The following is a 14,003-nucleotide window of genomic DNA, read 5'->3' as shown; positions in this document are numbered from 1 at the left end:
GAGTCTTTTGTTGGTTGTGGTGATTGGTCAGTCGGTTTTTTGGTTAGGCAGCAGGCAGTTAGCTGTACTTAACCTTCAGCCTCTCTTCCCTAGATCTGTACCCTCCAAGCAGGGCCCCTAATGAAATGGTCTCTTTCCGATAGATTTTTCATCATAAGACAATTTTAACATAAAAGCAATGTTAATAAAAACCAAATGTTAGCTCAGGCCTTCCAGTAAATCATAATAGATTAGATGCTGCACTGAAATGAATATCCCACTGTGGAAAGGGTTGACCAGTTGGAGGAAGGCACTCGTTGTGATTCAATTGGGCCACATAATGAATTCTGGTTCATATCTGTAATAGCAAATGCAGCCTTCTCTCCTTTGTCAAGTCTGCAGAGGCCTGGCCCAGGGGAGGGGGGTGAGTTCTGCAGCTTTCGTATTCTTAAAGGTTCCCCCACTCCACCCACCACCCTCTTGCCCCATCCGTTTGTCATTGTTTACCCAAGAGGAATCTCAGGCTTTTTGGGTTTGGTTTTGTTTTGCCAAGAAGTTACTGGAACACAGATATGAGGTATGGGAAAGGCTGAAAGGTAATAGGATAAAAGGAGGCTTTCGCCATGCAGAGAGCTGGCAAACCATCATTTTGGATCTCGACTGACACATAATCCGAACTAGAAGTACATTGGAAATCAGCCCAACATCTGGTTAGCTTTCGAAATAGTTGGTCTATAGTTTTCCAAAGCTGGCAATGCTTGTGTGACTACAGCCAAGGAGACCTTGCGTGGTCAAAACAAAACACATTTTTTGCCCATCGTTTACCTGGTGCTGTTGTGGCCTCTTTGGCCAGGGTGTCTGTCTACGTCTTTTTATGTAGCTTTGGTCTGGGTCTTTTTGACCCCTCTCCTGGGTGGGGGCTCCTGTTAAGGAGGCTGAATCCAGGAGTCAGAACTTAGAGGGGAAGCTTAGGACTGGTTTCTGATGTCACGGAGCCACACCCTTCCCTTCTGTTTTGGACTCTTTGAATTCATTGGGAGTTCCACCCCCCGCCTTCCCCCGAACCCTGTGATCGCTGGTGGAAGTGATGCAGAGGGAGACCCTTTCTGAGTCACTTGGACAGAGCAGGAGCTGACCCCAGTGGGAAGGGAACGAGGCAGCATGTGGTCTGCTGGAAGTCTGAACGTGCTAGCGCGTCTTCCCAGACCATGTGAAGTACATCTGGGTTTCTTTGGAATTTGTCTGTTGTTCAGCACTTAAGGGTTGAAGCAAATAGGACAATATATTATCTGCAGTGTTTATTTCAGTCGGAGGGAAATGGCTAGCAAAGAAACTCAATCAGGCTTGCAACAAAATCGGCCTTTCAGTGCCTAAAAACCTGTGTGTGTGTGTGTGTGTGTGTGTGTGTCCGTGTGTCCGTGCACACATGTGCCCTTTCCCTGTTCACATGCATATTCTTGTCATATTGTGACATAGACCTTGTTCATTAACAGCTCTCAGCCACTAATTTGTATGGACCCAGAAGAACGCCTGGAGCTTTCGATGGCTGCACAGGCTTTGAAAGCCAAGGGCCGGGATGGGGTCATTCAGAATAACAGAGGGGCTTTTAAAGGCTGTGGTGGGAGAAAAAAGAGAGACGGGGAGGAACTGAGATACCTGGCCCAGGAGAAACTTTGGAGAAAGAACAGAGCTTCTCAAAGGTTTCTTTTCTTTCTTTCTTTCTTTTTTTTTTTTTTTTGGCAAGGTTTTTCCATGTGTTATATGGAGTCTACCCCAGTGGCTGGCGGTAAAGTCCACTTCAGGTAGCATGCGTTGCAATACCAAGTCTGTTTTGGGGAGAGTGCCTTGAGCAGAGAGATCACCTTGAGTGGTCGGGGGGCAATGGACACCAGTCCAGAGTGGGCATGAGCACAGCCAGATCATGTCATTTCCCGCTAACTGCCCTCCAGGGATCTTGGCAGGTAAGTCTTGCCTGTCCCTTTCCCCCAGCGTCTGCCTCATCGCTTCCCTCCAGAGCCCCCCCATTGCCCCACCCTCCCTAAGCTCTACCACACTCCATGCAGGAGCTCCTTATGCAGTTCGAGGCAAATCCTGGCTCATCCTTAGACTCCTACCTGAGCAGCTTGTCCCTGAGTTGGCCCCCAAGCAGCATAGCGTTGGGAAGTTAGCTGGATCTTGTCCACCTTTGGAATCCTCCTCTTCGAACCGTGCTGCCAACTTGCTCTGTGACCTTTGAGACGTGACTTAACGTCTCTGGGCCCCAGTTTCCAACTAGAGGAGGAGATTGCCCTGGAATCCGGTCCTGTGAAGTTCTTGAAGTGTTTCTGTCCCTTGGGGTCCCCCTCTTCACAGAGAGTGAAGCCACTAGTTGAGGAAGGTCAAGATAACCTTGGAATGTTTTTCTTCCTGTCGAGAGAAGATTTTGCCATAGATTTCCTCATTTTGACAAATTCTCAAGTGGGGGCAGTCATAGGAAAGAGACAAAATGGAAATTCAAGCCCCGGTTCTGCTGACCACCACCACATTCCTGAGGGAGCCAGCAGCTGGGCCCCTCCTGCTGGCCTCATTGAGGGGGGATGAGAGACGGTCCGAACGAGGAGCGTTTTTTTCCCCAGAACCGCCGACTAACAGTTCCCAAAGGGCCAGAAATGGGAGGACAGAGAGATGGGAGGATGGTGTTGACATCTCTGGGAAAAAAACCAGCCGCCAAAAAGATTCGGTTGGTGTTCTTCTTGCCATTTAATAAACCAGGATGCTTCAGAGCTGGACACAGAGCATCAAAATGGTATATAGAATCCGCAAATTAAATTTTCGCCACAATCAGATGTTTTGATGAAGCCACGTTGAGGAGGCATGCGCGTGAGAACTGCCCAGCTCGAGCCCTCAGGCCGTCCCTCACCGGTGTCATCTCCTTGGCATGGCTCAGCCTTTGGTTCAGAGCTGGAAGGAATTCAATAAAGCAAGATATATTGTTATGGTTTATTACGTCAATGTGTGTGTGTGTAGGAGTCACTTAGGATCCAGACAGTCAGCTCTTCAATGCTATCCTCTGCTGTTTTGTCAAGGTTCTAAATGAAGCGTCATCTAGTACTCAAGGGGCCGTATTTCAAGAGTTCCGAGAAGTGCCACCTTCCCCCCTTTCGTAGAATAACAGGAAAAGACGTGCTTTCAGCACAAACAGTCCATTCAGCTCTCCAACCTTGGATCAAGTGAAATGTTTGTTTCTGTGAGTGTGTTTTTCCAGAGCCACGTTAGAAGAGTGGTAAGGATTTAGGGCAACCCTCACCCCGCACCTGGCCTGCTGAAGTAGCCCGCACAGGTCCTCCTGCCGCCGCGGCCCCAGGCTCTGCTTTAGGGGAGATGACCCTGAGTTCACAGACAGACTTGTGTGCACTCCCATTCTCTTCGCCCAGCCACCCCTCCCCCATCCTGGCTTTTGTCTCTGAAATGCTGTTCGTCTTTACTGGCAGAAAAACGATTCCTTTGCCTCTTCAAGATAGACCCGCGCTATTGGCATCTTTGTATTTGCACCTGTCTGTCGTAGGATGTAGCTGATGTCTCTTTGCCAGCGATGCCCCTTGCCCTGTGCGGCCCCTGCCTGCGCGCTTACCACGTGGCGGGCCTGGCTCCTTGAGTTGGCTGCCAAGAGCTTGCGGTGCAACTATTGGGCATGACTGTAATTTCCTTTCCATCTGGTCCGTTCCTCTCGGTCTGCATTTCCCCCACCGTGGAATGTGTCTGATCGGGGGGTGGCCTCTGGTGGCATGCAGACCTGGCGTGAGACGGCGGAGCAGCCCGCCGTGCAGAAGCCCCTCCTTTTCAGTCCCTGTTCCGAACCCCCCGCTTATGTCCAGGAGCTTGTCACCACTTGGTGCTGGCACGTCTTCCGCACCTCTTAAGCACCTGCCAGTCCCCCCTTTTCAACAAAGAGAGCAGGTCTCAGACCGTGATGAGTAGTAACCAGTCAGTCACGTCTTTGGCTAAAATGTAAAAACATTGTCTTTTTCTTTTGTACAGAGACTGTCAGTGTTGCAGCAATGCTGATTTCCCGTTTACAAATGGTGATAGAAAATGTGCATTTTAATCTGTGGATTTAAGTTCCATTCACAGAGGACTCTGCAGGAAGCAAGGGTTCAGGCAGCACCAGTCATGGCCGAAATCCCGGAGATGGACCACGTCCGCCAATGGTGGGGCGGCCCCGCGCTGAGGCGCGTTTCAGGATGAGCAGAATGCTTGATGAGGCCACTCCACTGACAGCCTGCCCCTTTCTGCGTTCCAGGCATGGATCCTGAGAAACTCGAGCAAATCCAGCTCCCAGTGCCCGGCGCGGCCGAGAAGACTACCTACAACCATCTCCTGGCTGAGAGACTCATCCGGATCATGAACAGCGCGGCCCAGCCAGGTGCCTAGGGTGTGGCCGCTCACGGGGGCGGCAGAGGTAGAGGGACCAGGCCCCCGGACGGTGCACCAGGAGTCCTGGGTTCTAGACCTGGCCTTTCTGGGAATGCAGGCTGGTCTCGGCCACTCCCTGGGCTGTGCGTGCGTACCTTGGGCCACCCATACTGTCCTGTCCAGCCGTGTCCTCACCTCGGGGTCTCTTCCTCTTTCATCCCCCGTTGTGTTTGGGCTAGACCCTGCCTTTCCCCTCCTTCCACACCCAGCCCTTCTTTTGCTGGTGTTGCCGGTGTCTCCAGCCTTCCTCTCGGGGTGGCCAAGGCCACGTCTGAGCATGAACCAGGCTGAGAGTGTGCATGAGGGAAGGCTGGAAGGTTCGAATCAGGAGACATGCCCAGCGTCTGGCCCTTGTCAGCCCAGTTCTGAAGTTTTGGCTGAAGATCTGCAGCCATGGCAAGGGCTAGAAACAGCAGGTGCAATGACCTAGTGCAGTGGTTCTTAAGTGGGGACAACTTTGCTGCCCGGGGGACATTTGGCAACGTCTGGACACATATTTGGTTGTCACAGCTTGAGCAGGGGGTGCTCTTGGCATCTAGGGGCCAGGATGTTGCTGAACGTCGTGTAGTGCATAGGATGGCCTCCAGCGACAGAGGGTCATCTGACCCAAAACGTCAGCAGTGCTGGGCTTGAGAAACCCCGATGGCAGGGCCGGTTCTCTGTGGAGGCAGCGAGAGATGCCATCACAGAAATGGGCCCATTGGAGACGCGGCCTGGTTGAGAGAGAACCACAGAGCTGTACCGTAGGAGTGGTATGGGGGTGACCCAGGTCAGGCTTCAGAGGACAGGGGTGAGGGATTGTGGTCACAGGCTAAGACTTCAGAAGTCACGGGGCGTGGGCTCCGCCAGGCGGCCAAAAGCCCAGTGGGACTTCGGGGGAGAGAGTACAAAGGGTTGGGGAATGGGGTCCATGGACAAATATTTGAGTGCCTCCTGCCTGCCACCCGCTGTGTGCAAATGACAAGGGTATAGGAAGTGCAGGACAGATGTGGCTCCTGCCTCCCAGGAGCCACATCAGGAAGCAGGAGCCACAGTGGGAGGTCTGAAGTCCCAGGGGCCTGGGACTCCATGGGGAGATAGAATCTAGAGCTTGGGGCAGGGTGGGGGGCTCAGGACCAGAGCTCACACTGTGGGACTCACAGACATGTGGGTGGTTTTTAAAGCCACAGGAGAGAAGAGAGACATGTCTGGGACCAAGCCTTGGGCCACTACAAGCGTCTCAAGGTGACATAGAGGGGGAGCCAGCATGGGAGCCTGAGCCGGGTCCCACGTGGAAAAAGAGAGGTGTGGCTCAGGACCGAGGGTGCTCATTGGGGTCAGTTTTCTACAGAGAGGTCTAGCATAGGGAGCAGAGCTCATCCCCGAGGATGGGGGGGCAGTTGGTGGGGGCTTTCCGAGGAGATGTGGCCCCGTGGTCAGGGAAGGCAGTGCGTGGCCTGGATAGTAGAGAGGCACCTCCAGGGTGGGGAGGGACAGCCAGCTCCTTGAGGGACCAGTGGGAGGAAGTCAGCACCTGGCAGGAGCTTGCAAAGGAAGGAGGGTCTTGTTGGAAGATCACACTCCCCTTCCCTGGAGGCAGCAGCAGGGCTGTCGTGGCTGGGCCAGTGGGGTTCTGCAGAGGGACAGGCAAGAGTGAGACTGTGCCCCGAGAGCTAGAAGTGGGAGGCAGGTGGGTGAGGCCGGGGGACGGTGCCACAGAAGCAGCGCTCCTGCTGGGCTGATGAGGCTAAGCAGGGGGAGAGAGCCACAGAGCTGAGACCAGGTTGCCTTTCCCGGTAAATGAGTCCCTCTTCTCCTGTTCCCCACCTGACATGTGAAGCAGGCAAAGGTGGGCAGGAAGGCGTGCGGTGCTACATCTGCCTTGAGTTTTTTTCAGTAGCCGGTCCTGACCTCTGGGGTTTCCAGGGCCTCAGGGGTGTGGCTGGAGGCTTCTTTGTCTCCTGGCCCCTCTTCCACATTGAGACATCTCCCCAGAAATGCGCTTAAAGCCCCAGAGAGGAGTTTGCTTAAGAACAGGTTGCCCTCCTGTCAGGCAGCCACAGATGCTTCTAGGAGCAATGCCCAGTGTGGGTCTTGTCATTCAGAGCACCTGGGGTCCCCCAACCCCCAGGGTGAGACTTTGGACAAGTCACTTCACTTTCCTGAACCTCAATCGTTAGAGCACCCATTGCAGTGGGTTCTTCCAGAGACTCCTGGAGGGAGGGTCTGTAACGTGCCCAGCACCGTGCCTGGCTCACAGTAGCATAGCAGGCGGGTCAGTCAGAGCGTGGTTTTGACAGAAACCCGACTCAGGTGGCCTAAAACAATACGAACAAGCAAACTACTGGCTTGTACAACTTCAAGTCTGTTGGAGCCTGGCTTCAGGCACAGCTGGATACAGAAGCTTGAACAATGTTTTTAAGACTATTTTTGGACTCTCCCGCTTTGTGTGTTAGCAGGATAACTGCCAACAGCAGCTCCAGCCATCCCTTTCCCTACTGGGGTTCAGGACTCGCCGTAGGAGACATACTCTGGGCAGTGTGGCGGGAAGGGTGGACTTGGACGAAAGATAGAAGACGCTGACGAGGGTGCAGGGGTGGCCAATGTGTATTATAACACTTGTGCCACTCAGGACCCCAGCACTGTTCCTGTCCTGCCCTCAGCCCAGCACAGGGAGAAGGTGCTCTTGCTCAGTGGTCCCAGCATGTTGTGGAATTGAGCCTTATTGGCTCTGACTAGCCCCCTTGCCCTTCCCCTCCCCAGTCACCGTGACCGGAGGAATAGAGCACCCTGACCGGCCTGGGTGATGTGCCCCTCCCTGGGACAGAGCACAGGGACCGGCTCCACCCAGATGAGAGACCCAAAAGTGGGGTTGGTGATTCTCCAAAGGAAAGAGGGGTGCTTGTTCCTGAAAAGGGGAGGGAACCCAGCCGAGGAAAGCAACCACAGACGGCCACTTTCCCAGCCTTCAGGAATAATTAGTAATATTCTTTTTCCTGCCTCCCCTCCCCTGATAAAGGGAGTGCAGGGGAGTATTTGGTGTGGGTGGTTTGGATGGAACATTCTATTGTAACTGGCATGTGAGGTCCCTCTGTGTCCCCACTGGATGTCAAGGGCCAGTTAGCTGACCTGTTAACCTCAAAGTGGATAAAGCAAGAAACTGTGTTTAAGGGCTTCCCACCAGGCTGTGCGAGGCTGACCCTGCTTTCCCCTGCAGATGGGAAGATCCGTTTGGCGACGCTGGAGCTGAGCTGCCTGCTCCTAAAGCAGCAAGTGGTGACCAGCGCGGGCTGCATCATAAAGGACGTGCACCTAGCCTGCCTGGAGGTGAGGGCCCTGTCCCGCCGCCTGAGCTCTGCAGGAGGCCGTGCAGGGGAAGGAAGCTGCTGGATCCAGATGGGAGCCCCGGTCTTGGGGTCCGCAGCACCGGCGAGAAGCAGGGCCTAATAGCCCTGACCCCACCCTGCAGCCCACTTGCTCTGGTGGAACTACCCTTCTTCTGAGACTGGCTCGATGAGCCCTCTTAATTATTGAATTTCAGTAATTTCTGTGACAATTGTTGGCCCTGTATTTGTCAACCAGAATTTTATTATTTTCCTTTGCATATTACAAAAATTGTATACATATCCAAACACATGCACGCTTTTTGTGTATTTATAGTTTATTGTGCTGATATCTACATTCATTGTGTTTACATTTATTGTCTATTGCTTTCCCCCTTATTTTTCATGTTTATTTGAGAAAATTTAGAAAGTACAAAGGTAAAAAGGAACAACTATAGTTGACGCTTTGGTGTGTGTCTTTGCAAATACCCACACACTGACACATTTGTAAGAGTCACCACGGCCATATTTTATAACCCACTTCCCCCACCTAACTGTAGGGTAACAACTTTCCGTTTCACCGCCCAGAATCCCCTCTCTTTTGCCCATTTTTATTTTGAGCTCCCTCTCCCTCCCTATTATAAACCGCTTTATAGATTTAAGGATATGAGCCCAGCCTCTCATCTCCTTGATACACACTCAGATTTTGGAATTGGTAACTTACCCAACTCACTGGCCTGCCTCCCGCCTTCCCTCTCTCAACAGGGTGCCAGAGAAGAAAGTGTTCACCTGGTGCGGCATTTTTATAAGGTAAGCTGCCAGAGCGCAGGGGAAGGCAGTGTGGTGTGCGTCACAGACGCGGGATTGTGACATCCAGGCGTGCGCACGTACCAATCACAGTCTGTGGTGACTTCTTGTACCCGTGGGTGCTGAGTAAGCACGTGCCATGTCAAAACCCCCGAGCAGCAGGCCCTGCACTCTTCTGCCTGTGCTCTTCTTAGTGGCGCACCTTCTGAGAACTCACCCCTAGACTGTGACAGTCTATCAATGATCTATGAATTTGTTTATTGATGAATCTACATATAAATGCGAATTACATGCGTGCATGGGACTGAGGTACACACGTAAATTAATATGTGCATGAGGGATGTATGTTGTCCATATAAAATAACTTTTGAATTACTTATGAATTCTATGCATGTATCTTATTTACAGACCTGTAAGTCAAGACACCTCATAGAGGCTTCTAAACCTTTATCATTGAGTTTAGTGAGATTTCTAAAGGACTGCCACAACTCTGAGTCACCGAGGAATTTGTAGATTTCCTCTTCAGATTCCAGATGGTTAGTTCTGAAACATCTCGCTGAGATGGTTTTGTTTTGCGCTGTACCTAACGCGTGATATATCCTTAGGGAAGTGCATCCTCTGTCAGCAGTAGATGGATCAGTCCGCATTCACACGGGCCCCCGGGCTCCCTGAGTTTTTGACCTCCGCGTCAGGTCTCTCCAGGTCCAGTTAGCCAGGGTTTCCTCTCATCCTTCGGCTGATACAGAGAACCTCCCTGGAGGAGGAATGTGTTGGTGCTGCCCTCTTCTCGTTGTTCAGCCTGTTTCATTATCTGTAGTCTCTATGAACTGCTGTGAATTGTAGGCACATAGGCACCAGGCCCCTTTTCTTTGCAGGAAGCTTTTTAAGCCACTGTCCATTATTGTCAGTGTTCATTGAGAGAAAACAAGGTCTTACAATCCAGAAATACACCTCGCCAGGTGCAGATGACTCCATGCGGCCGCAGCGTGGTGGATGCCCAGATGAGGGTGGACCGCTGTGTGCCCCCACGCATGGGGGAGGAGATCCCAGGCTCCCCTTAGACCATCCCGAGGGGCTTGGCCTCGGAGGGAGGACACAAGTCCTCAGCAAAGCCCAGAGGACAGTGGGAGCCTCACGACTGCATTAGTCATCTTTGGGTCTCTTTCCAGGATAATTGCTCTTAGTTTGGTTCCCCCCTGGAAAGCCTTTGCATTGCAAAGTCAGAAAGATAGATATATATAGATAGGCGTTTTCCCAGAGGGTTTATCTTTAGCCAAAGGAGAGCTGTATTTGAATTGGAGCTTCTTTCTCCCTACCCAGATTGTTCTTTTGTCCTATGAGGGTTATACCCTAAGTATAATATCTCAGAAGCTTTTGGATGTTCTCAGGGGTGTGATTTCTGTGGTTCTTATGTGGTTCTTATGCCACACAAGAATATTCAAGTTTATCTGCAGTTCTGACAACTGGAAAAATATGTAAAGGACTTGCTCCTTTTCCCATCCTGACTCTGTGTGTGTGTGTGTGTGTGTGTGTGAGAGAGAGAGAGAGAGAGAGAGAGAGATTCAGGACTTAGGAGAGAGACAGGACAGTTTGAATAGTCATGATGCATTCAGCTGAATCTCTGCTCCCTTCCCTAGCTGTGCTCCGTCCAAGGGTGACCATAATGACCATGAGTGCTAGCATTTACCAGCCCCAGCCGAGTGGCAGGCTCTGTGGTCAGAACTTTACTCGGGTTAACTCCTGTCATCCTTGCAGTGACCCGCATAGATGTGGGCTGTCATTCCAGTCTTGCAGTGAACCAGAGAGAGGATCTGAAAGGTAAAGCTGGATTTTGGCTCCTGGCTTACGTGTCTCAAAGCCAGAGTCTTACCCACCGCAGCCCTGCAGAACTACAGAGCCTCACAGGTGTGCCTTGGAAATAACCAGAACGAGCTGTATAATTTTAGTGTTAAGTGTGCTTAATTATACGCTTCCTTTCCGAGGCGTGGAGCCTCATAGATTTAACATGGCGCCTAAACCAGGCTTCCCGTTTCTCTAGCCCTTCTCAACACATAGATGAAGTGAAACACTCCTAATTTCACCCACTTGTATAGTTTAATTATATATGGTGTTATTTTTGTTGTCGTTTCAATTAGCTGCCTTGACAGAAGGAATCTAGCTCTACATGCTTTAAAAAAGGGAGAGAAACGTTGAGAGGTGCAATATGATATTTGGGCTTTCATTGGAGTGTGTGTGTTTGTGTTCACGTGTGTGTCTTACTTCCTGGTGATTTACGAGAACTCACTAATGAGAACCAGATGGCCCCAACAGCCATGAACTGGAGTTTATAATACTTTGGTGTTTATGGAAAAAATATGCATAATCTCTCTCCCTTCTTTTCTTTTTAGGGAGAAGAAATTTTTTTGGACATGTTTGAAGATGAGTACAGGAGCATGACAGTAAGTGGGGGGCCAAGACATACTTGATTGCCTGCACAGCTCATCCTGCAGAACCGAGAGACCGCTGTCTAACTGGGGCCTTTCCGACTGAGATTGGTGGGGAAGTGAATTGGAATTGGTGCCTTTTGACCCCCGCCACTGGTGAAATTTCAGATGACCCTCACTCCCCCTCTGTGGGCTGTGCCATTAGATGAGTTGGAAAGATTCACTTTGATACGAATAATCTTTGAGGACTCGTGCCATGTCAGGAGTATAAAGCACGTTGTATGTATTCATCCTTTTACTGCCCGTGTCACCCTGATGGGAGTGGCTGCTAGCATAGACTCCTGTCGCCCATCAGGAGGCGAGAATCAGAGAGGTTGAGTGAGGTCCCATGCCTGCCGAGCCAGTGAGGTGCAGAGCCAGGATTCCCAAGCAGAGCAGTTCATCTCCAGCGCCCTGCCCTTCTTTGCTGTGCCACTGGAATGTTCCAGCGTGTTGCTTGTCCTTGAATCCACAGCACCATCTCAGAGTCTGCCCTGTTTCCCTCCATCTATCAGGCACAGTCATGGGAAAAGATCGGTTCAGAAGATTTGCGGCTTTCTCTGTTTTGTTCATTTCCGTGCATCCCTATCATCTGACCCTTAGTTGGCACTCAGTAAAGAGATGATAAATGTCCTTTTCATGGACATTGCTCATCAAAGAGTGAAGTGATTCGAGAAGTTTATAGTCAACCTAAGTGTCTAAAATGTCACAAAGACAAAAGCAGCTTGCTTTAAGTAGCTTCTGGCTCCCAAGGCCTTCTCACCAGGTATGGACTGCAGGGCCCTTACCACATCCTTGCCTTCGGCACTTCCGAGGCCTCTGCAGAGCCTATTCCGGGGAAAATTGTAAATTGGCATAGATCATCTCAGAAATACCCCAGTAGTGCCCAAGGCCTCCTCTGGGGTTGTGCAGGCTTCCCAGGTGTGCCTCCCACCTGGTGATGGCCACTGCTCCCCACTATTCCCCCAGCCCCTGGGATAGTGTCTTAGTCTTCTACTCCTTGGACTGCTAGTTAGAGTGCAGTGGATTTGGGGGTTAGCTATCGCTTCAGCTTGCCCCTATGATGTCCCCTTCTGTAGTGTAATTCTCCATTTGGGATTCCTGTTGGAAACGTAAGGCTCGTATGTCACTTGACGACGTGGAAAAACTCAGGCTCCTAAACCCCTGCTCAGTTTTTTGCCTCTCTTTTTTTTTTAAGATTTTACTTTTTTATTAGAGAGCACGTAGTGCGTGCGTGAGCAGGGGGAGGGGCAGAGAAGGAGAGGCAGAGGGAGAGGGAGGGAGTCTCAAGCCGACTCCCCGCTGAGCTTGACACAGGGCTGGATCCCATAATCCTGAGATCACGATCTGAGCCCAAACCAAGAGTGTGACACTTAACCGCCACCCAGGCACCCCTCTGTTCTTTTACTTACTAACTGCGTGACCTCCAGTGGGCTGCTTACATTCTGAGCCTTCATTTTTCCCATCTGTAAGATGGGGTCTGCGCCACGCGCCCACACGTGCAGTGCCTACGAGGCTCCTCCTGTACAGTGTACACGGCGAGTATTTGCGTCCTTTCCCTCCCGCTGTGGGGAGCTTCCGGGCTTTGTTGATTTGTCCCAAGTTTACTGTGTGGTCTGCACAGTGCCTGGCCCCCTAGAGAAATAGAAAGCGGACACCCCCCAACCCCCACACCTGAAAGTCAGTCCTGAGGTCGAACCTGAGGAAAGCAGCCGCTGAGCTAAATGAAGAGGAGATAGGCCCGCGATGCTCACGGAGACCGCCACACTGAAGCCAGGCCTTCGTGTCTGACCCTCGCTCACTTCTCTCTTCACCTCCTGTTGAATGCGGAGGTGTAATGAGTGCAACAGCTGGCTGCCAGCACTGCTCACCGGGAGGGTGGTGGAGAGAGGTGGGGCAGAGCGCAGGGGAGCTGCTAGGGAGCGGCGGGCAGGCTGGAAGGCACTGCTGGTAGGCGATGCCATGGGCAGCCCTGGGGTGGAACTCGGGGCTCCACCACCCAGCCCTGGCATAAAGGGATTTGGGATGGGAGACCCCAGGCCTTTGGGGTGTGGCCAAAAGAAAAGCCAGACAGCATGCACTAAGTGTCTCCTTGGCTCCCTAGCCCAGACAGCTGGGCCCTCACCATAACTGCCCAGTGTAGTCAGCTGTATGTTCTGGGAGAGGGAGAAAGTGTGATACGGTTGAAGCCCACTTTCTAAAAAAAAAAAACAAAACCAAAAAAACACACAAAAAGCATGTGATGCTTAAAGGAGATAAGTTAATTCTATAGGAAATTTGCCTTGTGAAATGTCATTCCTTCATGATGTCCGGGAAGTGAAGTGTCCATGTCCAACAACGGATGCACGTTCAATGTCCGCACTGATGCAACAGAGGTCCAGGAGGGGAGATGTTGTTACCAAATGTCACAGTAAGCAGAGAAGGCTTCCCAGAGGTGGTGTGGAAGCAGGCAGACAGTTCTGCTCCTGTGTGGCCCAGGGGCTGTAGGCATACGCCCTTCCTCTGAGCTCAGTGTGTCCCCCTCTGTAATAAGGAACAGCATCAGCACCGCCGTCCAGCAGAAGGTGAGCCCTGCAGGCTCCTGGCACGAAGTAGGTGCTCAGTAAGTAGCTTTGTTGTATGATCCCAGGTAAAGGCGGTGAGAAGGAAGGGGAATGGTGGTCATGTGGCGGGAATCAGGGGGTCTGGAGTAGGGCGTCTTAGTTCTGTCACCCGCTAGCTGAGTCTCCATTTTCTCATGAATGGATTGGGAAACATCCCTTCTGGAGTCTTTGGGAGGATTAAATAGCATCACGCACGCAAAGCCTGTAGTTCGCTGCCTGCCCTCAGTCCGTAGTCCACTCTGGATAAACGCTAACGGGCAGCTGCCGTCACTGCGTCTGCTGTCGTCATTCTTGACAGTACAAAGGGAGGGAGGTGGGCTGCAGTCAGGGACCCGCTCTCTGCTGGGTGGAGGTGAGGGGCTTGCGTGACCTGCCCCATGCTCTTTGTCCCCTCGGTG

At 51.7% G+C, this 14,003-nt stretch overlaps 1 protein-coding gene across 10 annotated transcripts in view; it reads left to right on the top strand.

Annotated features, from left to right (window-relative positions):
- CLEC16A (C-type lectin domain containing 16A) overlaps window positions 1-14,003 on the top strand; it is a 200,762-nt gene that overhangs the window by 76,061 nt on the left and 110,698 nt on the right. For all 10 annotated transcript variants that reach the window (XR_002143384.2, XR_002143385.2, XM_034670367.1 and 7 more), the window contains 4 exons: window positions 4,259-4,381; window positions 7,628-7,737; window positions 8,499-8,543; window positions 10,928-10,978. Coding sequence is in view for 8 of the 10 variants with exons in the window: in XM_034670367.1 (XP_034526258.1) it covers window positions 4,259-4,381; window positions 7,628-7,737; window positions 8,499-8,543; window positions 10,928-10,978 (329 nt within the window). In the remaining 2 variants the exon portion in view is untranslated. The remainder of the gene's footprint in view (window positions 1-4,258; window positions 4,382-7,627; window positions 7,738-8,498; window positions 8,544-10,927; window positions 10,979-14,003) is intronic.

Source organism: Ailuropoda melanoleuca, chromosome 10, assembly GCF_002007445.2.
Source record: "Ailuropoda melanoleuca isolate Jingjing chromosome 10, ASM200744v2, whole genome shotgun sequence".
Taxonomy (NCBI): domain Eukaryota; kingdom Metazoa; phylum Chordata; class Mammalia; order Carnivora; family Ursidae; genus Ailuropoda; species Ailuropoda melanoleuca.
This window is presented reverse-complemented; position numbering and strand designations above follow the sequence as displayed.